This window comes from Prunus mume, linkage group LG8 (assembly GCF_029339155.1).
Source record: "Prunus mume cultivar Tortuosa linkage group LG8, ASM2933915v1, whole genome shotgun sequence".
Taxonomy (NCBI): domain Eukaryota; kingdom Viridiplantae; phylum Streptophyta; class Magnoliopsida; order Rosales; family Rosaceae; genus Prunus; species Prunus mume.
The window spans coordinates 2,989,749-3,017,599 of NC_142705.1; the positions used below are offsets into that span (position 1 = coordinate 2,989,749).

Here is a 27,851-nt window from a genome sequence, read left to right on the forward strand (position 1 = left end):
AAGCCAAACACAAAATACTTCAATTTTGGGTTGGACCATTTGATAAGACCCATGTTGATGATCACTGCACAGAAATTACTTAAATTTATGCTCATCAATATTTAGGACCATATAATATAATGCTTGAGTTGAGAGTTGCAGACAGAGGAGAGGATGGAGCAAAAGCAGAAAAATAAAGTCACTGGAAAGATAGCTGCTGGTGCTGGTGCTGGTGCAGGCTAGTAGATTAATCAGATGCCATGCCACAGTGCCACTGCTTCAACAGATGAGGCCATGACAAGAAGATGATTTTAATGCAGTGAGAAAACAAGGAGGAGACAGCTAGCAGCATATCAATGAAGACAAATTTTTGTCTGCAACATCAAAATCACTCAGAACAGCTAAAGATTTAAAATCAGTAGAAACAGAAAAAGACCCTTAATTTTTCACAGTGTGGGTAGAAATTAGAAAAAAAAATAAAAGAACTTGTTTGTTTGTAGAACAGAAAGAAAAGAAGAGCATCAAGAGTGACCAGACCAATGGATATGGGTCAACTCTGAAATGTCAGAGGCCTAGCCACTAAAAAAGAGTCCTTCTATGGTTACTGGAACATGGGCCACTTTAGGCCCACACTGCAATTTGCAAGAAGTATTTTCATTTTTTTATTTCAAATTTAAATAAATATAATTTTTTTACTAGGTATTGCTTGCTGTTAATTAGTTAGGAGTGAGTGTGACTGTAATTGTTTATGTTTTAGAAAATTACAGTTGACTCGCACTTAAATTTAGTTTTCAAAAGCTGACGGAGTCTCTAAGCTAGTGAAAAATTGGTTAAATTCGCATACTAGTGGTATTAGATTCAGCTCAAATTCTATGATCTTTGGTAGTGTAGGTGTAAAATTCCTTTGTAGTTAAACTATCGTGTATTAAAAAAAAAAAGTTTCCAAAATTGTTATTCTAATTTCCCAAACATTGTAATTATATTTGATTTTAAGAGTGTTTTTATAACTTTATAGTCCGTTAAAATGGTTTTTAATCTTATCAACAAACTTCTGTAGATGAATTAATCATAAAATACAAATATTTTGGGTTCGAATTTACCAAAAGGGTAGGTATTATTATGTATACTTTGATACAAAATTCGGGTCAAATGTGGTATTTTATAATTTTTTAAAGTGAAAACACTGAAAGTCAAAAGCTTTAAACTTTCTGTTACACTTACAGCTCATGTTGCTGCGAGCTCTTCTCTGTAATTTTATTTCCCAGTCAAAAGAAAATTGCGCGAGCTCCATGTTAATTAATATCTGACACTTGGACTCGAAGCCTGCATAAACTGTGATTTTCAATCAACGACAATCCAATTGGTTTTCGTTGTATAGCTAAGAGATTTGGATGAGACACGTATAGATATGTGTGGCTCATCGGTTTCCACGACTGCCCACAACACGAAGCCAAGCCAAGCATTTTGGAGGCAAGCTTCCTGTGAAAACCCCACCAACACATCCAAAACCCCCATGCTTACCACCTTTTGAAATTTTAGCTTAAACCCAGTGCTCCTTTGATCTCCTCCCTCTTGATCGAATCACAAGTTTGATTCAATGTCGTCCATGTCTAGATTTTCTGTAAAGGATTTCAAGTTAAGAACATGTGACGCTTTCTGCAGGCCAAGCTCTTCTCTATCTGCAAGGAGGCTGCAAACTCATCTGGGTACGTGTTATTCAATTCATGCTTGGTTTCAATGCTTATTCTTTCTGGCTAGTGATTTTGTCGGCTTCTGGCAATTGGGTTCTGTTTCTTTTGTTGTTTTATTTATAAAATTCTGTGCTTTGGGACTTCAAATTTACTCAATTTCGTGTTCCCATTTTGTGGGGACTCTGACATTTCTTCTCTTTCCCTCTGTTTCAAACTTTTGTTTTCTGACATTGATTGTTGTATAGATCTTAGAGGTTTACTTTCTGTGCCTGAGAATGGAAGAAGTTGTGCAATCCAAAGCAAGCCATGGAGTCCCATCGTTGTGCAATCCAAATCAAGGTGTTTTTTTACTTCCGAACATCGTGTTTGGCTTTCAAGTTCTTCTTTACTCTGTTTGATATGTCTTTGATGAAAGAAAAGTTAATATATCAATGTGATCATGCACCAGCATTATTGGTTAATGCTGGAGGGAACAATAGTGGAATAGGCAATGGGAAATTTTTAGTCTTGGAGGAGAATGTGGAAAAACATATATTGATGTACTTTATTTACACCAATAGGAGAAGAGATAGGCCTCACTTGATTAGGGAACTGGTCTCAAGCTTTACACCAGCAGATACCCATTTACCAGTAATGCTCTAAACCATATACTGTCCGGTCTGTGTCCTCATTTTAGCCAACTATTTATAGAGATGGTTGCCCTTTTCAAGCATGATTATTTTTACTTAATAATCTGCACTTCCTGTTTAATGAACAACCAATTCCACATTCTCTATATATTATGACCAGCTTGTTGGCGGCTATATGTAGGAACTCTGAAGTTTTGTGCAAGGCTTCAACAAATTTATCTGGAGATCTTCCCGGTAGCACTTCTAGTGGGATGAGCCAGTATGAGAGAATAATTGAAACTTTGACAACTCTATTTCCTGTGTGGGTAGGTATTACATTTCAACCCTATAAAAAATTTGAAACTGTTATCCAGTTTCTCATTTTCAGTACTTCTTAATTGCTTATTTCTGTGTCTATTTTAAACAAAGCTTTCTCAAGGAACACTTTCACATTCTAAATCGAATTCCATGGACAGGTCATATTGGGCACCATCCTGGGGATCTACAAGCCATCTGCTGTAATATTTCTTTGCCTGCTACTTCAATATGTGGCATATCAACTAGTGTATAACTAGCTTATTGTTGGGGTTCCTGCAGGTAACTTGGTTGGAGACAGACCTTTTCACACTTGGACTGGGTTTCCTCATGCTTTCTATGGGTTTGACATTGACCTTCGAGGATTTTAGACGATGTTTACGTAATCCTTGGACTGTGAGTAACATCCACTCAAATTTAAGTCGTCGGACACTTTCGAAAACAGAATGATCTATTATTAAATGGTATTGAAATTTTTTTATTGCAGGTCGGTGTAGGATTTCTTGCACAGTACATGATAAAACCTCTGCTAGGCTTTGTCATTGCCCTGGTATTTCTTCTTCAAAATTTGTGTGGGCTGTCGTGTAATTTACTATTGAAATATATTAATTTCTTATAGAATTTGTCCTTTACCATTCAAGTTCATGATAACAGAATTAGAAAAGCAGGTTTTACACATACATAAAATATTTGCTCAATTCAGACTTTAACAAAAAAGCTCATGTTTATCACCCATCCATATTCGAAGATCCTCTCTTGTATTACCAAAAAAGGGGCAGGTTGACTGGATAAGTTTATGGATACCACATGCCTTTTAATAGTGTTTGGATGCAATGGTAGTATTGACTAAACATATATGTTATCTAAGATTTCCTCTCTGATTTTCAGACGCTAAAACTTTCTGCACCTATTGCGACTGGTCTTATCTTGGTCTCATGCTGTCCTGGTGGTCAGGCGTCAAATGTTGCAACTTATATATCTAAAGGAAATGTTGCACTTTCTGTTCTCATGACAACGTAAGTCACATGCACTCAAATGCAAATTAAATCAGAGAACTATATTCAGCATGTTTAGAACATAAGGTTAATTATTCAAGGCAATTAGGATTTTCTGTCCCAAATATATTCTACCTTGGAAATGCGATTGCATACTATATATAATGGTAATGACTGTTACAGAAGTTGATATTATAAAACAAAAAACAAGAGTTTTACTACATCTTGATGTGATTATTTTGTGGAATTTTGTAGGTGTTCAACAATAGGAGCTATTATTATGACACCGCTTCTTACCAAGCTTCTTGCTGGCCAGCTTGTTCCAGTTGATGCTGCGGTGAGTTCAAACATGATTGACTGATGTAGGACAACATGAACAGATAGGAAAAAATAAAGAGATCTGGACTCACTTCGCCTTTGGCATCGCACCAAAAGTGTCCAATAGAGAAATTAGAAAAATTTCGGCATCACACCGAAGGTGCCTTGGAACCACTCCAAGTCAACTCGCGCCTCACACATAAGTTGGAGTTGAAAATAACTGTTTTTCTTTCACTAACTCTGATTTTAAAAGCTTACAAAGTAGCCCCTTTTATAGGATTATTGGTACATGAATCTTGAAAGATCCACATTAATACACTTAGGAATCCAAAAGACATAATTATGACACCTAATACATTAATCATGTGACATTGATATCTTGTATTACCACTTATGACAGTGATATTTTCCCCCACCGTCTTTGCAGGGCCTAGCAATCAGCACTTTCCAGGTTGTTTTAATGCCAACAATTGTTGGAGGTAACTAGAATATTTTATAGTTACCATCAGAATCTGAAAATCAATTATCACAAACCACAGCTTATTTCCAATATCTGGACTTACATTCATAATCAAAACTCTGCTCCCTGCTTTATGTGACAGTACTGGCAAATGAGTTCTTCCCCAAAGTCACTTCAAAAATAGCCTCAGTGACTCCTTTAATTGGAGTAATTCTCACCACTCTACTCTGTGCTAGCCCGGTAAGTCACAAAATATTAACTGAGTTGACTATTCCATTTCGATAGCTTTTGTGATTTCATGAAGTTACATTGCATCTAATGGGGTAACTTGAATTCTTACATTTTTTAAGATCGGGCAAGTTTCTGAAGTCTTGAAATCACAAGGAGCACAACTAATACTCCCAGTGGCTGTTCTACATGGTGCTGCATTTGCTATTGGTTATTTTGTTTCAAAAATATCATTTGGTGAATCTACTTCTCGTACCATATCCATAGAGTGTGGGATGCAGGTAAACAACTTCTCAGTTAGTATTTCCATACTGATTTTACACGAAGATTGTCAAGGTTGAACAAGTTCATCTGATCTCTGACGTCTTGCAAATCATGAATTCCATTTGTATACTGAACTTTTACTGGATGTGTTAATCTTGACAAACCTGAAATTGTTAGATAACTAAAGTAACCTCTAATTTATGTTCTTGATAATTTCATTTGCAGAGCTCAGCACTTGGGTTTTTACTTGCTCAAAAGCATTTTACAAACCCCCTTGTAGCTGTCCCTTCTGCTGTTAGTGTTGTTTGTATGGCGGTATGACTCTCTTAAAATCTCCTTTTTCTTTCTTAGTTATCCTTTTGAGTAAACCCAAGTACAATCTAATTTACTGTCATAATTGTCTTCCTAACAGCTTGGTGGGAGTGCTCTTGCTGTGTTTTGGAGAAACACACCAATTCCTGTTGATGACAAGGATGATTTCAAAGAATAATTGGAGAGATCATGGCCTTCTTTTTTGTCTTTCTTTTTGGGTAAAATTCTTTTTTGTCTTGGTACCCTTTCTTTCTATAATAATTGCTTGTTAGAGAGAGATGGTTAACTTTTTTATATTAGAAAGTCATATTTGCATCCAGACGAAAAAAAGAAGAAGTCATATTATGTGAATGGAAAAGCTTTGGATTGAGGTACAAAAAGGGACACAGGAATCTCCTTGTTCTAGAAAAAGGCCTTACAGAAGGCACATTGGAGAAAATGCCTCTATTCAACCTTCTGTTTTATGGCAAATTTTGTACCACTAGGTTTTTTTTTTGTTTTTGTTTTTGTTTTTTGGGGTCGAAACACAACTGGGTTCATATATCAGTTTTGGGATTAGGCATGATCTTGTTTCAGGAAATTAGAATTGAAAATTATTCTATTCTTTTGGCATTAGCACCAGCTAATGATGCTCATGATTTAATCACCTTAATTAACAAAATGAACGAATAAAGGGTCTTCAATCATAACTTTAAATAAGAGATTTGTTGCGTTAAAAAAGATAAAGACTTGGAATTTTCCCAACCACCTTTCTCTGACTTTCTGTGACTTTGCAGCAAACAGCAAAGCCTGTCGAACTTTTTTATTCTGGCACCAATAAAGACAATTTGGCAGTAAATAATATCAAGCAATCCGTGATGTGATATGCAGACATTACAAAGCCAGAAAATGGACAAAAGAGGGTCACGCCAAACTTATTCTGATCTATTTTGACCTCTTTATGCGTCCTACGACCGTAGAAAAAAATCGTTACCAAACAAACAAAGCTGCATTGGAAAAAAAATACATCATTTGCTTATTAGTCTGCCAATAAAACCAATCAATATAAAATGAAAGCAAAACAAAGTCCCAAGTGTTATGTTAATATTTGTTCTGCACAATTCTCCTTTCTATAACAATATGAACTCTATAAGTTCTTCAATGGAGAATCACCTGTTCATATAATAATTTTAAGTGATTTGATAGAGAAGCGGATAAGAGGTGAATCTTCTCAAATGTGATTATAGCCTATTCAGAATCACTCTCAAACAAGTCCTAACGATGAATATGCTTGTTCATTTGAGAAACATACAAAGAATGATAAAGTAACGAGATAAAATTTAAATAGTTGTGATAATTTATTTTAATAAGAAATGCTCACTTAATTCATTTTGTATTCGTTTATTTTTAAAGCTAAGATAAGGAGAATAAACATACATTGTATTAAAGTAATACATCAAGATAAAACAACTTAAATTATGGAAAAGGAAACCATTTAAATTACAGATTAGAGATGTGGATAGGAATGATTTAATTTTAAAAATGCATGCATTACTTGCCAACCAAGTCATTAAAAGCTTGGCAAAGAAAGAAAAAAAATTCAAACAAAATTTGAAAGAAAAAATAAATATAAGTGAATGCCAACCATCTTAATGCACCGGTTGCGTGACATTTTAGAATTGAAGAGTGAGAAGAAGAAGGAGCACTACGCCTGCCAAAAACAGAAGAAGAAAAAAAACTCATAAAAATAATCAAAAGGAAAGTAAAAGGAAAAAAAGAGAAAAAGAAAAAGGAAAAAAAACCACAAAAATGAAAAATATTATTTTAGTATTGAATGAGGAGGTTATCGTCTTCAACTTTCAAGTAGAGTGAAGGAGAAAACAAAACAAAAACTTCCATCTGCTTCCGAAGAGCAGAAGACAGGACCCTGAGCATTTTAACACAATTTCTCCGACATTCGACTTCGTTATCTGCTAAGTGTCGAAGGCTTCGGGTTTACTTACAAATTGCTCTTGCTGTTAATCTCAGAATCATGTCTCAGAGTCAGACCAATTGGGAAGCTGATAAAATGTAAGTATTGTTTACTTCGTCTTGTTTCTTTTAACGTTACTTTGGTCCTGATATTTTCTGCCTTTTCTTCGTTTTGCTGTTATCATGGTAGTAGCCACTTGTACTTCGGGGATTTGTAGTGAGCTTTTGGTTCTAGGGTTCTTTCTTCAGTGTTCAGTTTTGCTGGGTACTGTTGTTTTTGTTATCTTTGTTCAAACGGGTATTTCTTTAGGGTTCAATTTTCTGCCTTTTCTTCGTTTTAATTATTTCTTTTAAAGAATAACATTCAAGCTTATTGACGCTGGGTAAGTTGTTGCCTTTGCTGTTGGCTTGTGCAAAATTTGTGTCTTTTTTTGGGGCTCGATTTGGTCTCTCTGGTTTGGGTTTTTGTGACCTTATTCTGTAATGGGTACTTTGCTTTTTACATGTTTTTGAAGGGCTCTGTTGCTGTTGAGATATCTTCCATATTTTCATATATGAATATATTCATGCTTCTTGTTGTTGCCTGGCTTTGGGTTTTCTTTCCTTTCTTCCCCCTTTTATTTTTCCAAGCTTTGCTTGTGACGTTTGTTTGGTTGGATTGAGGGTTGAGATGGGGTGTTGTTGATTTGGATGAATCTTTGTATCTGCAGTTGTCTCATATTTTTCCCTGCTCCAGAAAAAAAAAAACAGGAAAAGAGGAAAGAAATTTAGGGCCTGTTTGATAACCATTTCAGTTTTAGTTTTTAGTTTTCATTTTTTGTGCTAGAGTATAGAGGAAAATGAGAGTGAGGATGAGATGAAGAGAGAGGATGAGAGGGGAGGATGGGAGGGAGGAGTAACAAAAGTGAAAACAATTTCAAATAGATTTTGGTTTTTTGTTTTTGTTTTCACTTTTGTTACTCCTCCCTCACAGCCTCCTCTCTCATCTTCCCTCTCAATCCCATCTCCACACTCATCCTCACTTCCATTCTCACTCTTTTTCCTCTATACTCTAGCACAAAAATGAAAACTAAAAACTAAAATTGAAATGGTTTTCAAACGGGCCCTTAACTTTTCAGTCTTCTAATTTGTATTGTTTTGCGTTTCGGTAAATTTGAGTTTTTTCCTCAACTAACAACACACTAGCTGAGTTACTTGTTTTCTCCTCCCAGATTATGGGTGACATTGTAGATCCAAAAAGCTGTTGTTGTTGTACATGTCTTTTGATGTTGAGGACTTTCTTAAAAGAATTTCCATTTTGAATCTCATGTTTGATTCAGTTTGTTCTAGAAAATAAATAATTCGCTTCAACTAAGCCTGACAGAAAAAACTTAATTAGTGAGAAGAATTTGTTTCAAAGATTGTAATGTTTGATATTTTCATTCGTTTTCTTGTCATTGGATTGGTGGATTAGCATCGTATCAGATTTTATGTTTTTGCATTGTGGACCTTCTTCCAATGTTAATTTTCAGAAGTTAAAGTTTTTTGGATTCCTGACATGTGGAAGTTTTATAATTTGTGTGGATCACAGGTTGGATGTGTATATATATGATTACCTTATGAAGAGAAAATTACATGCTTCTGCAAAGGCATTTCAAGATGAAGGAAAAGTGTCTACAGATCCTGTAGGTAAGTATATATGCCAAAGAAAAGAGATTCACTGCATACTGTGAATTGATTTTCTGAACTTGTTTACATTTCTTTGATCTTACTCTTGCTCCAGCTATAGATGCACCTGGTGGCTTTCTTTTGAATGGTGGTCTGTCTTTTGGGACATATTTATTGCTAGGACGAATGAGAAGCACTCAGAAGCAGCTGCATCTTACATTGAGGTGCGGATTTATATTGGACTTCAACCCTGGCTCTGATGTTTTTTCTTTCAATTCATAAATATAGATGGAATTGTTTGGACTTCTCTCTATTTGAAATGTTTCACTGTTTGTCTGGATGTGTTAGACTCAAGTGATGAAGGCTAGGGAGCTGCAGCAGCAACATCAGCAGCAGAAGCCTCAGCCGCAACAGCAAATGCAAATGCAAATGCAAATGCAGCAGCAGCAGCAGTTGTTACAGAGGCAGCAGCATCAGCAGCAGCAGCAGCAGCAGCAACAACAACAACAACAACAACAGCAGCAGCAGCAGCAGCAGCAACAGCAGCGTCGAGATGGGACCCAGCTTCTAAATGGCACTGCCAATGGGCTTGTTGGCAATGATCCTCTTTTGAGGCAGAACCCTGCAACTGCTAATTCAATGGCAACAAAAATGTATGAGGAGAGATTAAAGCTTCCAATACAGAGGGATGGTTTGGATGATGCAGCTATCAAGGTAATAAGTTTTGCCATAGATTCAAAGATGTTCTTTATATTTTAGATTCCTTTCATCTATTCATCAACTCACAATACATACGCCATGCAGCAAAGATTAGGTGATAATATGAGTCAGCTTCTGGATTCCAATCATGCCTCATTGTTGAAAGCCGCCACTACAGGTGGCCAGCCTCCTCGGTATTTCTCTTGAAGATTCCATATTTATCTTTACTCAGCATTGTGGTGTAACACATGCTCTGTGTGCGCAATTGATGCTTAATATGAAAGTGGTTGAAATCCTTCCTGACAGTCAAATGCTGCATGGACCTGGAGGTATGTTGGGGAATCTTCAACAAGCTCACAACCGGAGTCAGCAACTTCCTGGTTCGACACAGGTGATTATCATCAGCGATCTGTTTCATACTTCGTTTTTTATCCATACAGTTTGATTTTTCTTGTTTTGGGTATCCTTTGCATGATGAAACAGGACATAAAGACTGAGATGATGAACCCCAGAGCTGCTGCTCCAGAAGGATCATTGATTGGTGCTCATGGTATTGATTAATATTGTTTTTTTTTTTTTCTGTACGGGGAATTTCTGGGTGGGTTTTGGGTGTGAAACTTGAACAGATAAATAAGAAAACTGTAAAAGTTCGAAAGCTCTTTGAATTTATTTCTGGTATCTATTTATCTCCTATGAATGATTCATATGTTCATTTCAGGATCAAATCAAGGCAGTAACAATTTGACTCTGAAAGGATGGCCTTTAACGGTAGAACTGAATACCCAGTGTTGATATTACTTTTGCATCCCCCCTCCACTTGATATGATTCTAATTCATGTTTTCTGTTTGGTCTTTGGGCTATTCTGTGGCCAATAGTTAACTATAGTGTTAAGTCAAACAGAAAATGGAGTACTTGATGGGTGAAATTTTTAGAGGAAATGCTATATTCTTAAGGCATTGAATTAAGAATACCATACACCTAAAGGTTAAGGATGATTAACAATTAATCTTCTTATTTTAGATATACATATTAATATAATTCTCTCTCTCTCTCTCTCTCTCATTTTTTGTTTTTACTAAAAATATGTAACACCACTTGAGGAACATGTTTTCTGTTTCATGCAAGATTTTATGACCTATTATTAGAGAAGTCGGGTTGTATATTGACATCTTCTTGTTGAAGGAAAATTGAAATAACACCTTAAAAAGATGAGGGTAATATCTTGAAATGGAAACTTGTTCAAGTTGGATTGTGTAAAGTGTGCTAAGCAATATTTGGTGCCACATTCCATTGGCATTACTGATAAGAAGACAACATGATTTTAAATGCAGGCAAAGAAACGAAGAGCATTTTTTGCAATTACCCATGCTGCCAAAGATGAAACTGGCTTGTTGGCATCTGCATTTTTGGGTTTATAGTTTCTTTTCTAATCATCTCACCTTTTTAGGGATTTGATCGGTTTCGATCTGGGATTCTTCAGCAGCAAACTTCTTTGATGCAGTCCCCTCAACCCTTCAATCAACTTCAGCTACAGCAGCAACTTATGCTTGCACAACAAAATCTGGCTTCCCCATCTGCCAATGACTTGGACAGTAGAAGGCTGAGAATGCTTCTCAACAATCAAAATACGGGTCTCGGGAAGGATGGTCAACTAAATTCTGTTGACGTATCTAACGTTGGATCACCAGTACAAGTTGGTTGCCCGGTATTACCTCGTGCGGATGCCGATATGATTATGAAGGTATCATTTCTTCTTCTACATCTGGATTTAAGAAAACTCATCGTTTTAGCTAGTGTCATTAGGATCTTTGTGAACTTTAAGCTTCCCATATATATTTGCTTATATGAGTAGCCAACTTATCAGTTACAGCAACAGCAGATGCAAAGCAACAATCAACAGCAGCAACAGTATTCGCAGCATCCTCTTTCAAGTCAACAATCTCAGAGTTCAAGCCAACACCTACAGCAGCAAGAAAAAATTATTGGTTCTGGTGGCATTGTGGCAGATGGTAGCATGGCTAACACCTTACAAGGGAATGATCAGGTTTTCTATTACTGGCTATCGGATTCAAACTTTATGAAGCTATATGTCCTTTTTATTATCTCTCTCTTCTTTTTTCCAACTTGATCTTTCTGCAAAGTGTTTTACAAATATATCCACATGTCCTGGAGATTTTTGCATATCCTAATTTTTACAAATCCTAAACTATTGATACATGACATATGCTTTTTTCACATTTGATATTTCACATTCGTTACCTTTCCACCCTATATAACTTGTATTATAGTATTAAAACTTGAATTTAATCATATTTTCAGAGTCAATTGTCTTTAGTCTTTATTTTCGCTGTGAACTTGATCAGTGTTGAAAATTGTTATATCGTGTTGCTTTTCTCATTTCGTTTTCCTGGTTTAAGGCTTCAAAGAATCAAATTGGGCGAAAGAGAAAGCAGCCAGTGTCATCTTCAGGTCCTGCCAATAGCTCAGGGACTGTTAATACCACAGGACCATCTCCCAGTTCACCTTCAACGCCTTCTACCCATACACCAGGAGATGTAATGTCTGTGCCAACTTTATCCCATAACGGTGGTTCCTCAAAGTCTCTACTTATGTTTGGCTCTGATGGTTTGGGCTCACTTGCATCAGCGCAAAATAAATTGGTTAGAAACTTATCATTGTTATATCTAACTTCTTTGTATTGATTGCATTTAAGGTGACTTGATTTGGAGTCACAATCTGTAACATTTCACTGATGAGTGCATCAAACTTGATTCGTATTTGCTTTAATGGGTTCAATTGATTTCCTATCTAACTTTTCCATCCATAAAAAATGTGCCATTGCTGAGAAGGAAAAGATCAGAGTTTACCTCAAGGGGTTAGAAAGGTTCAATGTTTCTGTATTTTCTTACTATGCCCCTGCTCCTCTTAGTAACTTAAATGGTACGGACTACAGTGTGCTTGAGTTACCAAATGTGGATAATTCATTGGATGAGAGAAATGTTAACCAAATTTCCACTTTTCTCCATGTTGCTATGTCCTAGTGGGTAGATTATGCTTTTAGGCTTGCCTCATATGTGATTTTCATATTAAGGTTAGTGTGCTCTTTGTGATAAAGCACGAAGTGTTTACTTGTGAGGGATTGTTCCTGGAACTCCATTGGCAGTCAGTAACTAAGCTATGTATTGCAGACTGATGTGGACCGTTTTGTGGACGATGGATCTTTAGAGGATAATGTTGAATCGTTCTTATCACATGATGATGCTGACCCTAGAGGTAGAGTTGCTCGCTGTTCAGATGTCAGCAAAGGTACGATGAATGCAAACATCTGACATTGATAAACTTTGTTAATTATGTCATCCTTGGTCTTATATTATACTAGAAATATAGCAAAAGGCTTTAACATTTTCTTGATGAAATTAGGCTTCACTTTTAAGGAAGTCCAGCTTATTGCTGCAAGTGCAAGTAAAGTTGAATGCTGTCACTTCTCTTCAGATGGAAAATCACTTGCCACTGGTGGGCATGACCGAAAGGTAGGCCTAGGAAGATTGAATTTTTCATATAGGCTCTGTGCATGACCAAATTTATATTACTATCTAGTTTTAAAAAAAGGAAAAGTGCTGCGAATATGAATGATGGAAGTTTTGATACTGTTCCAGTTAGTCTTATGGCTTATAGAAACACAAAGTAGTCATGATTACTTGATTATTTTATGGTGCAGGCTGTATTGTGGTGTACTGAGTCCTATACTGTAAAGTCTACACTTGAAGAGCATTCTCAATGGATAACTGATGTTCGTTTTAGTCCTAGCATGTCAAGGCTTGCTACATCTTCTGCTGACAAAACTGTCAGGGTTTGGGATGCTGATAATGTTAGTCAATGTGTTTTTTGTTTTTCCCTAAATTCTACATCATGTTATTTTTGACTGACTTTTCATTTTTAATCTTCAAATTTATACATTACTACTGAACTGTCATCACTAAATTACTGAACCCTCGATTCTTATTTCATCTATGTAATGAATGCATAAAAAAAATGTTGTGCAGCCTGGATATTCACTTCGTACTTTTGTGGGGCATTCTACAACTGTAACGTCAGTGGACTTCCACCCTAGTAAAGAGGACCTTCTCTGCTCTTGTGATAACAACAGTGAGATACGATACTGGAGTATCAAGAATGGTAGTTGTGCTTTGGTTTTCAAGGTATAAAACATGATGTTAATTTGTCTATACTATATAGGGAATACTAGAATTCTGTTTCTCCGTTTAGTAAATCCTTTGGCTTTTGATAATATTACCTATATTTTTCAGGGTGGTGCAACTAAGATGAGGTTTCAACCCAATGCTGGAAGAAACCTTGCAGCTGCAGCTGATAATTATGTATCCATCCTTGATGTCGAGACGCAAGCTTGCATGCGTAAATTACAGGTTTCTTCTGAACTTCCCGTTACTTCTTAACATTTGTAGTATTAATTTTTTAAACTTTATTTTGGAATGGGCACTAGTTGTGTCCACATTTGGGCTTGAATGAAGTGTTTATCAGTAAGAGCCCACTAATACATGTTTACTTTGATGCGATTCATATGCTGTTGTTCATCATGAATGCTTTCTGATTTATATCTTGCGTTGTTCATTGTAGGGCCATAAGAGCCTTGTCCATTCTGTGTGCTGGGATCCTTCTGGTGACTTTCTAGCATCAGTGAGTGATGACTTGGTTAGAGTGTGGTCAGTTGGCTCCAGTGTCAGAGGGGAATGCATTCATGAGTTGAGCTGTTCTGGCAACAAATTTAATACATGTGTTTTCCATCCAACTTGTCCTTCATTGTTGGTCATTGGCTGTTATGAGGTAAGCTATACTGCTCTACTTCTCTTTACATTAAAGATGAACTTGTTACCCGGTGACTTGCTCTTGTTGAAGATGCTTAGTGAGGTTTTGTTTTTGATATGAAATGGTGGGATTTCAGACTTTGGAGCTTTGGAACATGAACGAGAACAAGACAATGACTCTGCATGCTCATGACAAGCTAGTATCTTCTTTGGCGGTATCAGATGCTACCGGGTTGGTTGCTTCCGCTAGCCACGACAAGTGCGTCAAGCTCTGGAAGTGACAAAGTTGTATCGTTTTATCTTGAAAATGGATTACCTTCTCCATTACCACATCCCAAAGGAGACAGCAATTTGATGCTTTTGTTTGTTCTTTACTGGGTTATCTTTTTAGCGTATGGTAAAAGGGTTTTAGATTTTAACCCAGCCCCAGTTAACCCATAGAAGAATTTTGTTGGACCATGACCAAGGCCAACCAGCCTAACTTTGATGTCAAACTTGATCAAAAGGATCTCTTTCAACTCACAGGGGCTTATAATGTAAATGATATTTTGCTAGACAAAACGTAAATGAAGGCAGACTTAAAGATAGCCGAATGTTTTATTTTACCTAATCAACCATTTCATTTTACAAATTACATGTACAATCAGCCAAACCAAAGATGAGTTGAAATCAAAGATGAATGCTAGCTAGTTGGCTTGTATTTCTCCACCATCATTCCGGATGAGTTCAAGCGCCTTGTTGAAGTGCGTTGCCTTGTAACCAAGGTACTCCTTCCAAGTTACCGGCTGATAGAGAGGTGGATGATCGTGATCGGTTAATTTCATCAACGGCGATATCTTCACATCCCATGGCGGGCCGTAGAAGTAGGCGATGGAGATGCGATGATGCACTTTGTTGACAATGGCACGATGGACTACACTCTTGAAACATCCGTTGGATAGTATGTGCATTAAATCCCCGACGTTGACAACAAGCGCACCGGCAGTTGGGTACACCGGCGCCCACGAAACCCCGTCCACAAGGACTTGCAGGCCGCCTGTAGTGGTCTGGTATAGCAAAGTGAGCAATGAGGAGTCTGTGTGAGGGGCTAGGCCCATGGCCCGAGTCGGGTCTGGGCAGACTGGGTATGAGTTGAGTTGAAGCAAGGATTGAGGATGTGTGAGCCATTTGACATCTTCATTGTTCAAGCCCAATGATCGAAGCATGAGCTCTATCAGTTTTGCAGCAAGTCCCTTCATCTCCTTTTGGTACTCTTCCATTACATTACTGCATCACCAGTCAGATTAGGATATGGATTTGGTTTAATAAGTACGACACAGATATACTGACAAATACGTTGTTTTCAATATGAACCATTAATTAAGTACATTGAGATTCCGACAAATATATACGGACAAATATAGGATTAAGATTCAGACAACAATCATATTTACCACCATTTTCTATTTGTAGCTTTGGTTATTGGTTTCTCTTCGGCAGTTGTGGTCTTGCATTGATGGCGTCGCTCGTCGGTTTTGAGTGGTGTAGCATTTCCCTACTCTTTATCGTAGGGTTTTCCAAATCAGTGTTGTGTTTTATGGACTTTATGTCTTTCGTGAGTTTAATGACTATAGGGATTCTATGCCTCATTATGTCGAATTTAATTGAACTCATTTTTTAAATTCAAGTTGATGTTGACTTCGATCTTCAAATCATAAAAAACAACCACCATATTTAGAGCAGCCACAATGGGAGTATATATGTGGGTGTGTGTTAAATATACATTCCGAGTTCACAGGAATCGTCTCAAATGGGAAGATGTAAATGGATGTAAATATACATCACTACTATAGGGATGTAAAATAAAATGTAAATATACATTTTATTTTACATCCCTTGCAGGCGGGACCCACCTGAGAAAAGAGAAGAAAAATGAAGAAAAGTCAACATAAAAGGCTGGGATCTACTGCTACACCCCCGAATTTACACTCCCCATTGGAGCAAAAAACATATTTACACCCCTCAGAGGTGTAAAAGAGATGCAAAAATGGCTTTACATCTCCGAATTTATATCCCTCCACTGTAGATGCTCTTACTTGTTATGCGTATCCAAAGTAAACATAACTTTCTAAGGAAGTAAAAAGAAAAAAAGAAAAAAGAAAAAAATGTTTAAGCACAAACCCAAACATATAAATATAAGAATACTTTTATTTTTATTGGGTCAAAATCTAGATTCTAGTGTATGGGTTGGGTTGGGTTGGGTTGGTGATTCATGAGCGAAAAAGGACTACGTGAAGTGAAGGACAAAGAATATCATCTGGATCGTGAACCAGCACAAACTCGCGTATTGGAAGCTAAGTTTCTAGACCACCCATATCCCGCCACGTAACGTCCCGAAGCCTGGCCTTTCATTCATCGATCATAACGAACATGATCTAATTACTAATATATCCTTGAAGACATTTACAAAAAGAAAACTACGAATGGTGTATCCCATTATATTGGTGAGTTCTACTTTTATTAGCGATACGGTATACAATGTGGTATAAAAATAAAGAAATAGTGCATAATGTGGTAAGCTTAGCATTATTTAAAAAAAAAAATACTAAACTGACAAGCAGGAGATGCATTATTTTATTTATTTATTTGTCTGTGGCACGTACCAGAAGTTGGCGTGGTGACGTGGCCAAAGCTGGCGAGCATGTTCCAGCGGAGACCCCATCATCGAGAAACCCTCCGACCACATCAGCTTGGGGAAGTTGTCAGAAATGCGGGCCGAGCCGTACCCGCTGAAGCCATCGGGCGAGCGGAGGACCCGGAGTTTTTGGTCTCTGGGGAGGGCGAAGAGTCGATGGGTTTGGAGCTGAGTTTGTTTGATGAGGTTCATGGGAACACCATGGTTGGTGACTTGGAACACACCCCATTTCTCACAGGCACGCCGGACCAGAGGGGTGGCATTCGGGTCGGATAGGTCGATGACCGGTACGGAGTCGGGGAACGGGTGGTGATCGGAGGAGGATGGAGCCCAAGTGTGGGAGTTGGGTAAGGAGACGAGGGATTTGAAGTCGAGAGGGATGAGGTGGTGGGAAGAGAGGTGGATGTTCATGGTAATTATTTTGTGGGTTTCTTGTTGAGAATGAGAACCCTTTTGAACTGCGTTGAGATAATGGGTGTGGCATGTAAGTTACATGTAGATGCATGTAGGGCAAGTGTTGCAACTGCAGCTACAATCTACTTTTCTATTGCATTTCTTGACCCTATGTATGTATGATATCTGTCATTATGTGAAAGTCAGTTTCAGAATTGAATGGGGCGGGCGTTTGGGAAACTTTGAAACCCAGCACTTCATTTTATCAAGTTCAGTCAGTCCCCATTCTTCTTTTTTTCCTTTCTGGGTTTCTCTTTTTTTTCTTTTTTTCTTCTTCTTATCTCTCTCTTAGAGAAAATGTACCAAAAGAGTAAGTTGTACTTATGAGGCATGCCTTGTGTATATAGAGAAATCAAAGGCCCAGGAGCCATGCCTTGCGTTGTGCTGTTAAAAACTATATTGAATTGGATTGGATTGGATTGGATCAAACAAATGAGCCACTGGCCCACGAAGATCTTGTACTTTTAAATGATTTGGATTCTCGGGTCGGGTGTGAATGCTCCAGCTCTTTGCTCGTGGAGGTTCATGGCAATCGAAAGAGAGAAGAAGACGAAAGGCTCGCAGGGTTTGGGGCAAAGTGCTGTTAGCTTTCAAACAGGTGTCAATATTTTTTCAGGAAACACCACGTAAATAAAAACGTAATCTGGTTGGGTAAAAACGACATGATCTATTTTGTACAGATTCACGAATTGGCCCCAAGTCTGTTGTCTAATTCTAATTCGAAAGTATTGGCAAATTGCCAAGTGGAGGACCCATTTTGTTTGAAATTTACAGCACTAGGACCTTTCTGTCTTTTAACTCCATAGAGATACTAGAGAAATCAAAATCTTAGAACCAAAACAAAAAGGACACAGTTGCTGCACCGCCCTATGGTTTATTCACCGAGTACTTTACAACATGTTTGAGTTTTGTAAAGTTAAACCCAAATAAAAAATATAAAAAATACCGAAAGCATGTAATTTGTTTACACATAAAAATAAAAAGTCCAGCTAGCAACTGCTGTTATCTGCACTCGATCTATAACAAACAAATAATTTGATCCTATATATAATCATGTAGCTATACACTTTAACATTGTTTCTTCATGAATTGAGAAGCTGATATACTTGTCACACCATGCAATGATCCCATAACTGAAACAATAGGGTATAGAAATCTGCCTTGTCATCTCCTCTGGAAGTTGAAGGATTTTATTGCAAAGGCAAAGATAATGGAAAAAAACACGCAGAAACCGACCACCATAATGCCGGCTATACCCAGAAAATCACGCCTGTACCCAAACCCTTCTTTGAGAAACTGCCTTACTTGCATTGTATGAGTTCCATCTGCCAGCTTCAAAGGACTATCATCGTCGCCGTATTGCGAAACAAAGAGGCCATACAGACTCCAGGCCACAGGATTTGCCCAGTAATACCATCTCCACCATATTGGAATTCTCTGAACAAGTGCAACAATTCACTGTGTTAGAGAATGTTCTTAACAAGTTATTATAAGAATATGTTATCTGATAAAGTACACATGAGATTGAGCAATGAAAGCAGCCACTTCCATTACCTTGTGAGGAATCATAAAGCCGCTGAACAGGTTCCATAGCATATAAAATGGAGCAGCAATTATAGAGGCCACATTATGATTTGGTGTGACAGCTGTCGTCATCATGCCGTATAAGGTGAAATATAGCATTGTGAAATACATAAAGAATATATACCAAGCGAACTTCAAAGTAGTCCACTCAAATGAAGCCGTAGAGTAGAAAATTGCACAGTAGAAAATTGCTTGTGCAAACACATAAGGGAGCTCTATCACGACCTGCATGCATGATCAATGCGTTAGATAAATTTAAGGGATACCACGGTAATATTGTGCGTTTCAGAGAGTGGGCGTAGCGTAGTAAAGGCGAACCTGAGCAAATGCAAATGGTAAAGCTGAGTACATCCCTGCAGCTCTCTCTCGATATGAGACGAATCGTTCTATAGAAACAACAGGTTGAACAGCAGTGGCATTGGTGATTCCACTAAATAGGATTGCTGCATACATGGATCCCATGGCATTTAGTAAATCCTGCTGGGTTCCCCTGCAAAGGGAAAAGAAATCCTGTCATATAGAAACCCAATGGCACATATTGACATCTAGAAATAAGGGCTGAAAGAATATAATACATCAAGATGATTAGTTCCATTACGTACAGAGTTATCATAAATCACAAGATTAAGAAAAAGGAGGAAACCTTTTAGCACCAAATCTCCAACAAATTGTTCCTAGCATCAATGAGATGATGACAGTGTAAAAGAAGCGAACTGCAGTGTACTGAGGATTTCGCCAATAAGACAGATTTTGCTTCCAAAGACAAGTGAGAAATTGTTCGAAAAATGTCTGAGAGTACTTGGTTGGAAAATTTAGTTCTTTAGAATTGGTACTTGGCTTGCTCAGGCTTTCAACCAACTCTTTGTTGTGCCTGAGACAAAGGAAGATGGTTGTTAGATCAAGAAGCATATAGTTCTGTATAAAAGCAGCACAGTCAGAATTCGTTAAGTTTTCATACTGAAACAAGTTAGATCTTCGGTAAACTTCTGCAAAATCCACCCCCAGGCGACTTTCTTCAACTGAAGAAGTAACATCAAGCATCCATGCAGCAGGATTATATCCAGGCCTGATCTTTGGCACTCCTTCGACTGCCTGCAGAAAGAAATATTCACAAGTTAAGCTGACAGTCATGAACATCACCCAAAGTCACATGTTCTGAAATATATTCATGGCAAGCATGATCTGACCTCAAAGTACTTGATGAGTTCACAAGAATTAAGACCAAGTGTACCAGCATATATGAGCTCTCCTCCACGCTTCAAAAATAGAAGCTGCAACACATATGAGATTATAGCAGGATCAATCAAGATAATAAAGCAATATAGAAATTCTCAGCCAAATATGACAGCTGTTTTACACTCTGGTCATAGTAGGATCAATCAAGATGCATGTCTTTACATTTCCATCTCACCCATTCTTATCATATCTAAAAATTGGAAGAAAAAAACACGTCTTCATGTACATACCTTGTTACAAAATTGGTTATATATACATAGGAAGATAGTTTAGGTGGATATACATATATATAGGGTACATTATATCATTATGTACTATATAATATATATATATATATATATATATATAGAGAGAGAGAGAGAGAGAGAGAGAGAGAGAGAGAGTACCTCATCAAAGGATTCAAAGATGTCTATGCTAGGCTGGTGGATTGTGCACACTATAGTACGTCCAGTATTGACAATATTCCTCACAGTCCTCATCACAATAGCTGCAGACCGTGCATCCAACCCTGATGTGGGCTCATCCATGAATACTATAGATGGGTTGGCAACCAGCTCGACAGCTATTGTTAGCCTTTTTCGTTGTTCTGTTGACAAACCATCTACCCCCGGTAGACCAACCAATGCCCCTCTTAATGGAGTGAGCTCCACAAGTTCCATCACCTCCTCTACAAAAGCCTGAATGATTTTTAAATCTTTTAGATGATAGATTTTTTTTTTAATGATGAAGACGTACAAAAACATTAAATAATTTTACGTGAATACCCTCTGTGTCCCCAAATCAACATCTGATGGTAACCGAAGCCAAACAGAGAAGAGAAGTGATTCCAGAACAGTCAAGCAGGGGGAATGAATATCAGTCTGCTCACAGTAACCAGAAATTCTTGCAAAAGTTTCTTGTCTTTTTGGATAACCAGATATATGAATGCTCCCTTCTATTGCGCCACCAGTTTTTCGACCAGCTAATACATCCATGAGGGTAGTTTTCCCCGCACCACTTACTCCAACCAATGCTGTAAGCACCCCAGGCCTAAATGCTCCAGTGACATTAACCAACAACTGCAATCTTTCTTCTTGAATGCCCTGCTGCTTCAATTCCTGAGGTGGTACTTGGATCAGAAAAAATATATAGTTAACATGTTTCCCAGAATGGATGGTGCAAGTGAATAGTGTTAAAAGACTCACCAGAGGGACATCCACGTAGTAGTTGATATTGCTGAAAGACATGGAAAGTGGTTGAAATGGGAGGACCATTCCTCTCTGCTTAAAATATTTTCCTGCGTAGAAGATAAGAAAGAATTTTGGAACTTAAACTGGTCTGTAGTTAATTAAAAAGAATTGTACTAAAACAAACTCAATATCCAAATTATTTTTCAAACCATTTAATGACTCTGAATGCTGCAAGTACTGTCTCAGCTCAATAACAACATTTTGTCCTTTTCTTCTCCTTTCTCTCTCTTGAAGCTCTTCCTTAGAGACTACAGCTTGTTGCTTCCCCAACGCTGATGCATATAACAAAAATCAACTCAACAAGCTTTCTTTCTTTAAATTTGTTTGGCTACATACAGCAATAGAAGGAAAATGAAAATTAGTTTGTTTTTATGAGCAGAAATGACTTACGGTTAAGGTAAGCGAGGAAGAATGTGAATAGAATGTTGAACAAAACTGTATATCCAAGCAAAGCACCAGCACCAATCCAATACCAGTAGCTCTCGGGATACAAGCTGCGTGCTCTCAGCAATGCCTCACCTAATGGAAAGCTGGTGTGGCTTCCAATTCTCTACATAAATAACAGGAAAAAACAGAATTAGAGTTTCAGAGTAGAATCGTAGACAATAACTTAATAAATAGGTATGGTGAAGTAAATCTTCTTATTGGCTCTTACCTATACAGTGTGCAATTAAAAATTAATGTGATTCAGCAAAATAATGTTTAACACTATTTTCCCATCAAACATAATGTCCTCTTGGAGGATGCCAATGGTTTACTTGAAAATTCACAAAAAAGGAAATAAAATCCAAGTCTATTATCAAAGATAACATATCCACTATTATTATCAAAGGCATTAGACTTCTTAAACGTAATTTATGGTTATTTCTAGTTAGTAAAAACTACCATACCCCTACCTTGACTAGCATAATAAATCCATAATTGCTATAATCCGTAAAGCAAACTTGAAGAGAGAATTAATTGGAATGTTACCTTGTCCCAGGAATGTCCAAGAAATTCATTTACAGAAGCTGCATTTTGAGTATACATCAAGGGAGAAAACCAGAAACCCCAAATCCACCACTTCGGTATACGATCTGTCACATTTGAATAGGGAAATCAATAAAAGTGTACAATCAAGTTGGAAACATGTAGACATTGACAAAATGTTAGGTTGACCTCTCGAGATGATGTATCCTCCAAGAGCCATTACAACCAACATAGCAAAAGATCCAAACGTGTTGGCAACTATCATATTTCGACCTAAGGATCCCATAATACGGAAGAGAGCTATGGACATCTGGTGCAGAAGGAAATATATCAAGAGCTGCCCCAAAAATCTGCAGATTCAACAATTAACGTAAGAACTTCACACTTCGCCAACTTTCACGATTTATGCAGAATTCCAAAAAAAAATATGATTTACCTAGTAAATGCAGGGTCATATCCAATGACATAGTACGTGATTGCCACCCAGAAACCAGACTCTATGAGTGAAATTGGAATACTCAAGACCCAAGATGGAATCGTATAGACCCAGCTCGGATAGAAGTGCAAGTCCCTATGCTTGTAAAGCACTGGAAGCTTAGCCACCAACATTGGAACCTCCATGAAGCCATTAAAAAGAATAATAACCGTGGAAAAGTACAGTGACCCAAGATATATGCCTCCGTCATCAATTGTATTGTGGCGCATTGTTGTCCGGAAAAAAACACTCATTGTAACCAAAGCAACAAAAAGAAGCTGCAAGACAGAACATGGTACTTAATCAGCAGCAGATAACATTCAACAGTTTCATCTTTCAGATGATTGGAAAAAACAAAAAACAAAAAACAAAAATGATATTAATTAAGGTGTTCTACAAGCTAGCACTGAAGGTAATATTTACTAGCAAATACCATCGAAAACATGTCCTTTGGATAAACAAATAATGGTACTATTACCTGAACGAACTTGAAAACATAGATAAATGCATTCCGCTTCATCAGTAGCACTTGCCAGTTAAAGCTTGTTTTGAGAAGCTCACGCCGCTTCATGCCAAAGCGAGAAGTTGCTAAAGCTGCAGGATGGTTGTAGCGTTTATCAAAAGGAACATCTAGTTCTTCAGACAAATTCTTCCCAGTTTGAAATAAACGAAAAGCATCAACAAACTTTGCCGGTGGAACATAGAGGTACGGGAGATCAGGATTGGACCAGTACTGCTCTTGGTCCTTCTTTGATATAACCTGTGTACGAGGGAAAAAAAAATTACCAAACATTCCATGCAACAGAATAGCACCTCACAACTCAAGCTCTCCATTACTTACTTCTTGCAAGAAGTCTGCAACATTCTTTCTCCGTGGACACCTAAATCCCATGTATGCAAAGAAGTCAAGAGCAGCTTCACGGGGTCCCTGAAAAACAATCTGGCCCTCACACAAAAGTATAACATCATCAAACAACTCGTAGGTCTCTGGAGCAGGTTGAAGCAGAGATATAACAGTGGTTGCATCAAGTGCATGAGTTGAATGCTTAAGATATTTGATGATTTGATAAGTAGTTGAACTGTCAAGCCCAGTTGATATTTCATCCATGAACAGAACTCTTGCTGGACCTACTAGCAATTCACCTGGAAATCACAGTTGCTTTATTAGCAAACAGCTTTACCCTACTAGTGCACAAGAATCCCCCTTCAACCTAAAACAAATTTAAAGAATAAAAGAAGTATACACCTGTGGTGAGCCGCTTCTTTTGCCCCCCTGAGATTCCCTTAAGCATTTCATCTCCTACCAATGTATCAGCGCATATGTCCAACCCTAAAATCTTTGTCAAACATATTTTAGTACCTAAAATAAATCTAATAATAAATCAAGATATATCTTCAAGATATTAATAATAAATCAAGATACATCAACCAGTCAAATACTCAAAATGAACATGTTAATGGATATGCATCCAATAATAACCAGCATCGAACAAATACCTTCATGATGTACTCCAGCACAAGGCTTGTCTCCTGCCCCCCAAGAGCTAACGACTGGAAAACAAAGTATCAGCAATCATTACATGTATAAAGGAATCAACATATTGAATAAGTACTCGTACCTTCATGAATATATCAAGATCTCCATCGGGTTTTATCCCGGATATCTTTTCTCTTCTTGCAAGTTCTAATACCATATCTGTGACAAAGTTTTCATGTCAGCATCTAAACAAGCACCACACGTACACAAGTACCTAATTTCCCAAAGCTTACCATATTTAGTCCCAACACCTTGGCAGCGCCCCGCAAACTCAAGAGTTTCCCTTACAGTCATCTCTGCTGCATGCCAATCCTGTTGACTGACATAAGCAGACGTCCGCTGAGGGACAAACTCCTTTAAGACATGGCCGTTATATGTGACGCTCCCTGATATCTTCAGAGTGATCAAAGTACAATGAGTTAAAGCAAATGTCGAAACGAGATACCGATTAGTAGGATCTCTGTCGTTCAATTGGATACCTGCAAACCAGTTCCAAGTCGTCCAGCAAGAGCCAATAGTAGCGTCGTCTTTCCGGAGCTTGGTGGACCCAATAGTAACGTCAATCTACAAAACAACACCAACACAGCTTGTTAGACGTAAACACTGGACTGAAAACTCAGCAATTGAGAACTAGCTGATGCTAAAATACCTACCTTGAAGGTCTTATAATCCCGTTAATGTTGTCTAAAATAGTTAATTTGCTTCTCTGGGGCCTGTATATCCGTAATTGCCTAAAAAGGGCCTAAAATGGCATCCAGATAATGCAAAGGTTATTTTCTTTTTTTAACAAGCGCTCAATCATGTAATTGAACAAGTTGCATTTAAGGAAATTAACTGAGAATTTGCATGAAGAAACTCTACCTCCGTCATATTGAAAACGAAATTGGGAATAGTTGGCAGTGCTCTGCTTCCCACGTGGACGAAAGCTTCGACTTTCAAGTTCTGAAATCGAACCTCGATCTTCGGAAGCTCCAAATCGACTCTACACAAGCCAAATTTTGACAGAAATATTTAGAGTAAATAGCATGAAGCCAAATAACAAAGTAACGAAATTAAGAATGACAAAAAGAAAATCCGTTTGGCTGCTGAGAAACAGAGAAAACAGAGACTTCAACACTCGCATTTGGCACTGTATAGTAAAATCAATTTATGAGATACTAAATTGGCTTTCTTTGCTGATATTTTCTCGGCAGCCAAACGGAGTCATTCGAAGTTTTTGTCCAAGAAATTGAAGACGATTACGCTTCGAATCTGCGTCGCATGCGATTAAAGAACCGCTCGGGATCGTCGTCGGCGGAGTTCACAAGGCGGTCGAGCAAGAGCTTCTGCTCCTGAGCCTCGAGCCCGCTGACGTCGATCTCCTTAGTGTCTCCGGCTACGTCCCTGAAAATGCCACGTCGGACGCGGGCATAGGTGGGGAGCCTCTCGAGCGCGGCCCACCGGAGCGCATCCTCATCCTCCCCTTCCTCCGTAAACGACGATGCTCGCGCGAACACGTTCTCCGCCGAGTTCCACATCGGAAATCCCAACCCGATCAATGTCTGCGCAGCGTCCTGAAACCGTTACTAAATAAAAAGCTCTCCCTCTCAGAGTCTTGTGGCTTAGACTGAGAGAGAGACTAATAAAAGTAGGGTTTGAATGTGAGGTAGACAAATTTGATTGCTGAAAATAGTGGTTGAGCTCTGCATTTAATAGCTCTCTGTAGAGAGTCTTTGTGTTTGTTGAGCTCTCTCTCTCCTCATTCTCATTCTCACTGTAGAATACATTGTGCACGTTAAAGTGTTTCACAGTTTGTGTGCAGGGACGGGAGAGACAGAAACAGAGGCTCATTTAATGGCCGCGGGAAAGACATAAAGCACGAGGCTTGTTTCAAACGCGAACTCGCTCGTCTATTTGAATAAACTCTATTCGCCCTGAAATCGAACCACCCGACTTCATCCAACGGCTGGTATTACACCAAGGAGAAGGACCGTTGAGGTTGCAGGTTTGGCGCGTGGGTTGGTGGGATTTTACGTGGGAATTTGAATGAAACGGCTGGGAAGATGGGTTTTGGTTTTTTTACTGCCGTGTTGGGTGATTTCGAGTAAAAATAAAACGGCGGGTGAGGTGTTGGTACAGTGGGGCCGTTTTCGGTAAAAGTCAAAGTTAAGAGGCAAAAAGGTTGACGTTTTACTTCTTAAACCGAAGCAGAGTAACTGACCTTCTTCCAGAGGTGGATTTGCCTTCTGTGGCCATTACTCACAACACTCGTGTTTTGAGTATCAGCAATCAGCTGCCTGCAATTCATTTACACACGCATGCGATTAACAATAAATATAATTGATGCAATTGAGTCTTACAACATACACACGAGATCATTCACATACACAAATAATTAGAGATCGATGCAACTGAGTCTTACAACATACACACGAGATCGTGAATCAAATGTTTGTTTTAAATCGGCAAAAATATATTTCTTTGTCTACAGCTAGCATGAAGTTCTCGGTTACACTTACACATACTGGAAGTGACTTGTGCATGAGAATAGTTTTTGGGTTAATTGTCCTTTTGTCTCGTCCTGTGTATAATATATGGTATTTGTTGAAATTCTGAACCCCAGTCATTTTCGTCAACCAAACATCTTTAACAATCTATGATGTCCTCCTGTCTACTCAATCAAATCTGCGAAATTTTCATTTATCACACTCAACTACCATATAAGAACCTTTCATGCCATATACTTCAAAAAAAAAAAAAAAAAAAGTCAAGTCACCATTATTATGTGGTTTCATTTGTCGGAGTGTCCAAAGTCCTTTGGCAATGTGACTGTTGCCACTTATTTTATTTTTAACAATGATAGGACATGAATCGATTAACAAACTACTACTAATTCAAGCTAGAATATTATTTCCAACTTAGGGTAAATTACTTAAATGGTCCTCGAACTTATACTCGATTTACATTTTGGTACTTCAATTAAATTATTCATTCAAATTGTCCATCAACTCTATATTATTCGCTCTATTGGTCATATTACATTCTGTCAATATTTTCGTTAAATGTGAGGGCAAATTGGTCATTATTTACCCTAAAATTAGGTTAAATCTAATAGAAAATTAGACGGTATGACCACTGGAGTGAATAATATAGAGTTGATGGACCATTTGAACGAATAATTTAGTTGAGGGACCAAAATGTAAATCGTATAAGTTTGAGAACCATTTAAGGAATTTACCCTTACAACATATGTGTTTTTTTTTTGCAAGCGGTAGGAAGGTGGAGGGGAAAAGCTCACACACACTGGTATTATGGGGAACTTGAACCCAGAACCATTGAGAGCACACAAAAGGCATGCTTGACTGAACCAATCCAACTAACACCCAATTCATCAACTTCTAACTACATTTATAAGAGAGGATATG

The 27,851-nt window shown here is 37.9% G+C and overlaps 4 protein-coding genes across 13 annotated transcripts; 2 read left to right on the plus strand and 2 right to left on the minus strand.

The window, feature by feature from the left end:
- Nucleotides 1–1,224: 1,224 nt before the first annotated feature.
- Nucleotides 1,225–5,550, plus strand: BASS2 (Sodium Bile acid symporter family). Its single transcript, XM_008244474.2, has 13 exons — nucleotides 1,225–1,685; nucleotides 1,916–2,009; nucleotides 2,481–2,604; nucleotides 2,755–2,796; nucleotides 2,876–2,989; nucleotides 3,081–3,143; nucleotides 3,482–3,609; nucleotides 3,844–3,925; nucleotides 4,334–4,385; nucleotides 4,509–4,606; nucleotides 4,717–4,875; nucleotides 5,084–5,173; nucleotides 5,271–5,550. The coding sequence occupies exons 1-13, from the start codon at nucleotides 1,577–1,579 to the stop codon at nucleotides 5,346–5,348; spliced, it is 1,233 nt and encodes a 410-aa protein (XP_008242696.2). The 5' UTR covers nucleotides 1,225–1,576; the 3' UTR covers nucleotides 5,349–5,550.
- Nucleotides 5,551–6,897: 1,347 nt separating this feature from the next.
- LOC103340994 (transcriptional corepressor LEUNIG-like) lies at nucleotides 6,898–14,877 on the plus strand. Of its 8 annotated transcripts, none has more exons than XM_016796290.2 (18): nucleotides 6,898–7,219; nucleotides 8,691–8,788; nucleotides 8,883–8,991; nucleotides 9,116–9,481; nucleotides 9,572–9,660; nucleotides 9,773–9,857; nucleotides 9,950–10,016; nucleotides 10,185–10,234; nucleotides 10,915–11,208; nucleotides 11,344–11,511; nucleotides 11,885–12,127; nucleotides 12,656–12,773; nucleotides 12,888–12,997; nucleotides 13,186–13,335; nucleotides 13,511–13,666; nucleotides 13,775–13,891; nucleotides 14,103–14,309; nucleotides 14,428–14,877. In XM_016796290.2, the coding sequence occupies exons 4-18, from the start codon at nucleotides 9,125–9,127 to the stop codon at nucleotides 14,569–14,571; spliced, it is 2,355 nt and encodes a 784-aa protein (XP_016651776.2). In that variant the 5' UTR covers nucleotides 6,898–7,219; nucleotides 8,691–8,788; nucleotides 8,883–8,991; nucleotides 9,116–9,124; the 3' UTR covers nucleotides 14,572–14,877. The 8 variants fall into 8 exon arrangements, with proteins under 8 accessions (XP_016651776.2, XP_088899618.1, XP_008242692.2 ...); XM_089043492.1 differs by having other exon boundaries at nucleotides 6,900–7,219; nucleotides 8,691–8,784; XM_008244470.2 differs by having other exon boundaries at nucleotides 6,981–7,219; nucleotides 11,332–11,511.
- Nucleotides 14,858–17,508, minus strand: LOC103340995 (gibberellin 3-beta-dioxygenase 1-like). Its single transcript, XM_008244472.2, has 2 exons — nucleotides 16,933–17,508; nucleotides 14,858–15,556 (listed from the first exon to the last, which is right to left on the minus strand). Exons 1-2 carry the CDS (start codon nucleotides 17,373–17,375, stop codon nucleotides 14,977–14,979), a joined length of 1,023 nt encoding a protein of 340 aa, XP_008242694.2. The 5' UTR covers nucleotides 17,376–17,508; the 3' UTR covers nucleotides 14,858–14,976.
- Nucleotides 17,509–18,245: 737 nt separating this feature from the next.
- Nucleotides 18,246–26,108, minus strand: ABCG32 (pleiotropic drug resistance 4). 3 transcript variants are annotated; one of them, XM_008244473.3, is made up of 24 exons: nucleotides 25,690–26,108; nucleotides 25,309–25,429; nucleotides 25,101–25,189; nucleotides 24,927–25,011; nucleotides 24,681–24,840; nucleotides 24,530–24,606; nucleotides 24,408–24,461; nucleotides 24,157–24,247; nucleotides 23,752–24,053; nucleotides 23,389–23,670; nucleotides 22,872–23,188; nucleotides 22,625–22,785; nucleotides 22,439–22,542; nucleotides 21,857–22,016; nucleotides 21,616–21,738; nucleotides 21,422–21,513; nucleotides 21,002–21,334; nucleotides 20,624–20,914; nucleotides 20,189–20,272; nucleotides 19,960–20,093; nucleotides 19,645–19,872; nucleotides 19,320–19,491; nucleotides 18,972–19,226; nucleotides 18,246–18,854 (listed from the first exon to the last, which is right to left on the minus strand). In XM_008244473.3, exons 1-24 carry the CDS (start codon nucleotides 25,962–25,964, stop codon nucleotides 18,582–18,584), a joined length of 4,263 nt encoding a protein of 1,420 aa, XP_008242695.1. In that variant the 5' UTR covers nucleotides 25,965–26,108; the 3' UTR covers nucleotides 18,246–18,581. The 3 variants fall into 3 exon arrangements, with proteins under 3 accessions (XP_008242695.1, XP_088899613.1, XP_088899614.1); XM_089043487.1 differs by having other exon boundaries at nucleotides 21,002–21,513; XM_089043488.1 differs by lacking the exons at nucleotides 18,246–18,854; nucleotides 18,972–19,226 and having other exon boundaries at nucleotides 19,338–19,478.
- Nucleotides 26,109–27,851: the final 1,743 nt, after the last annotated feature.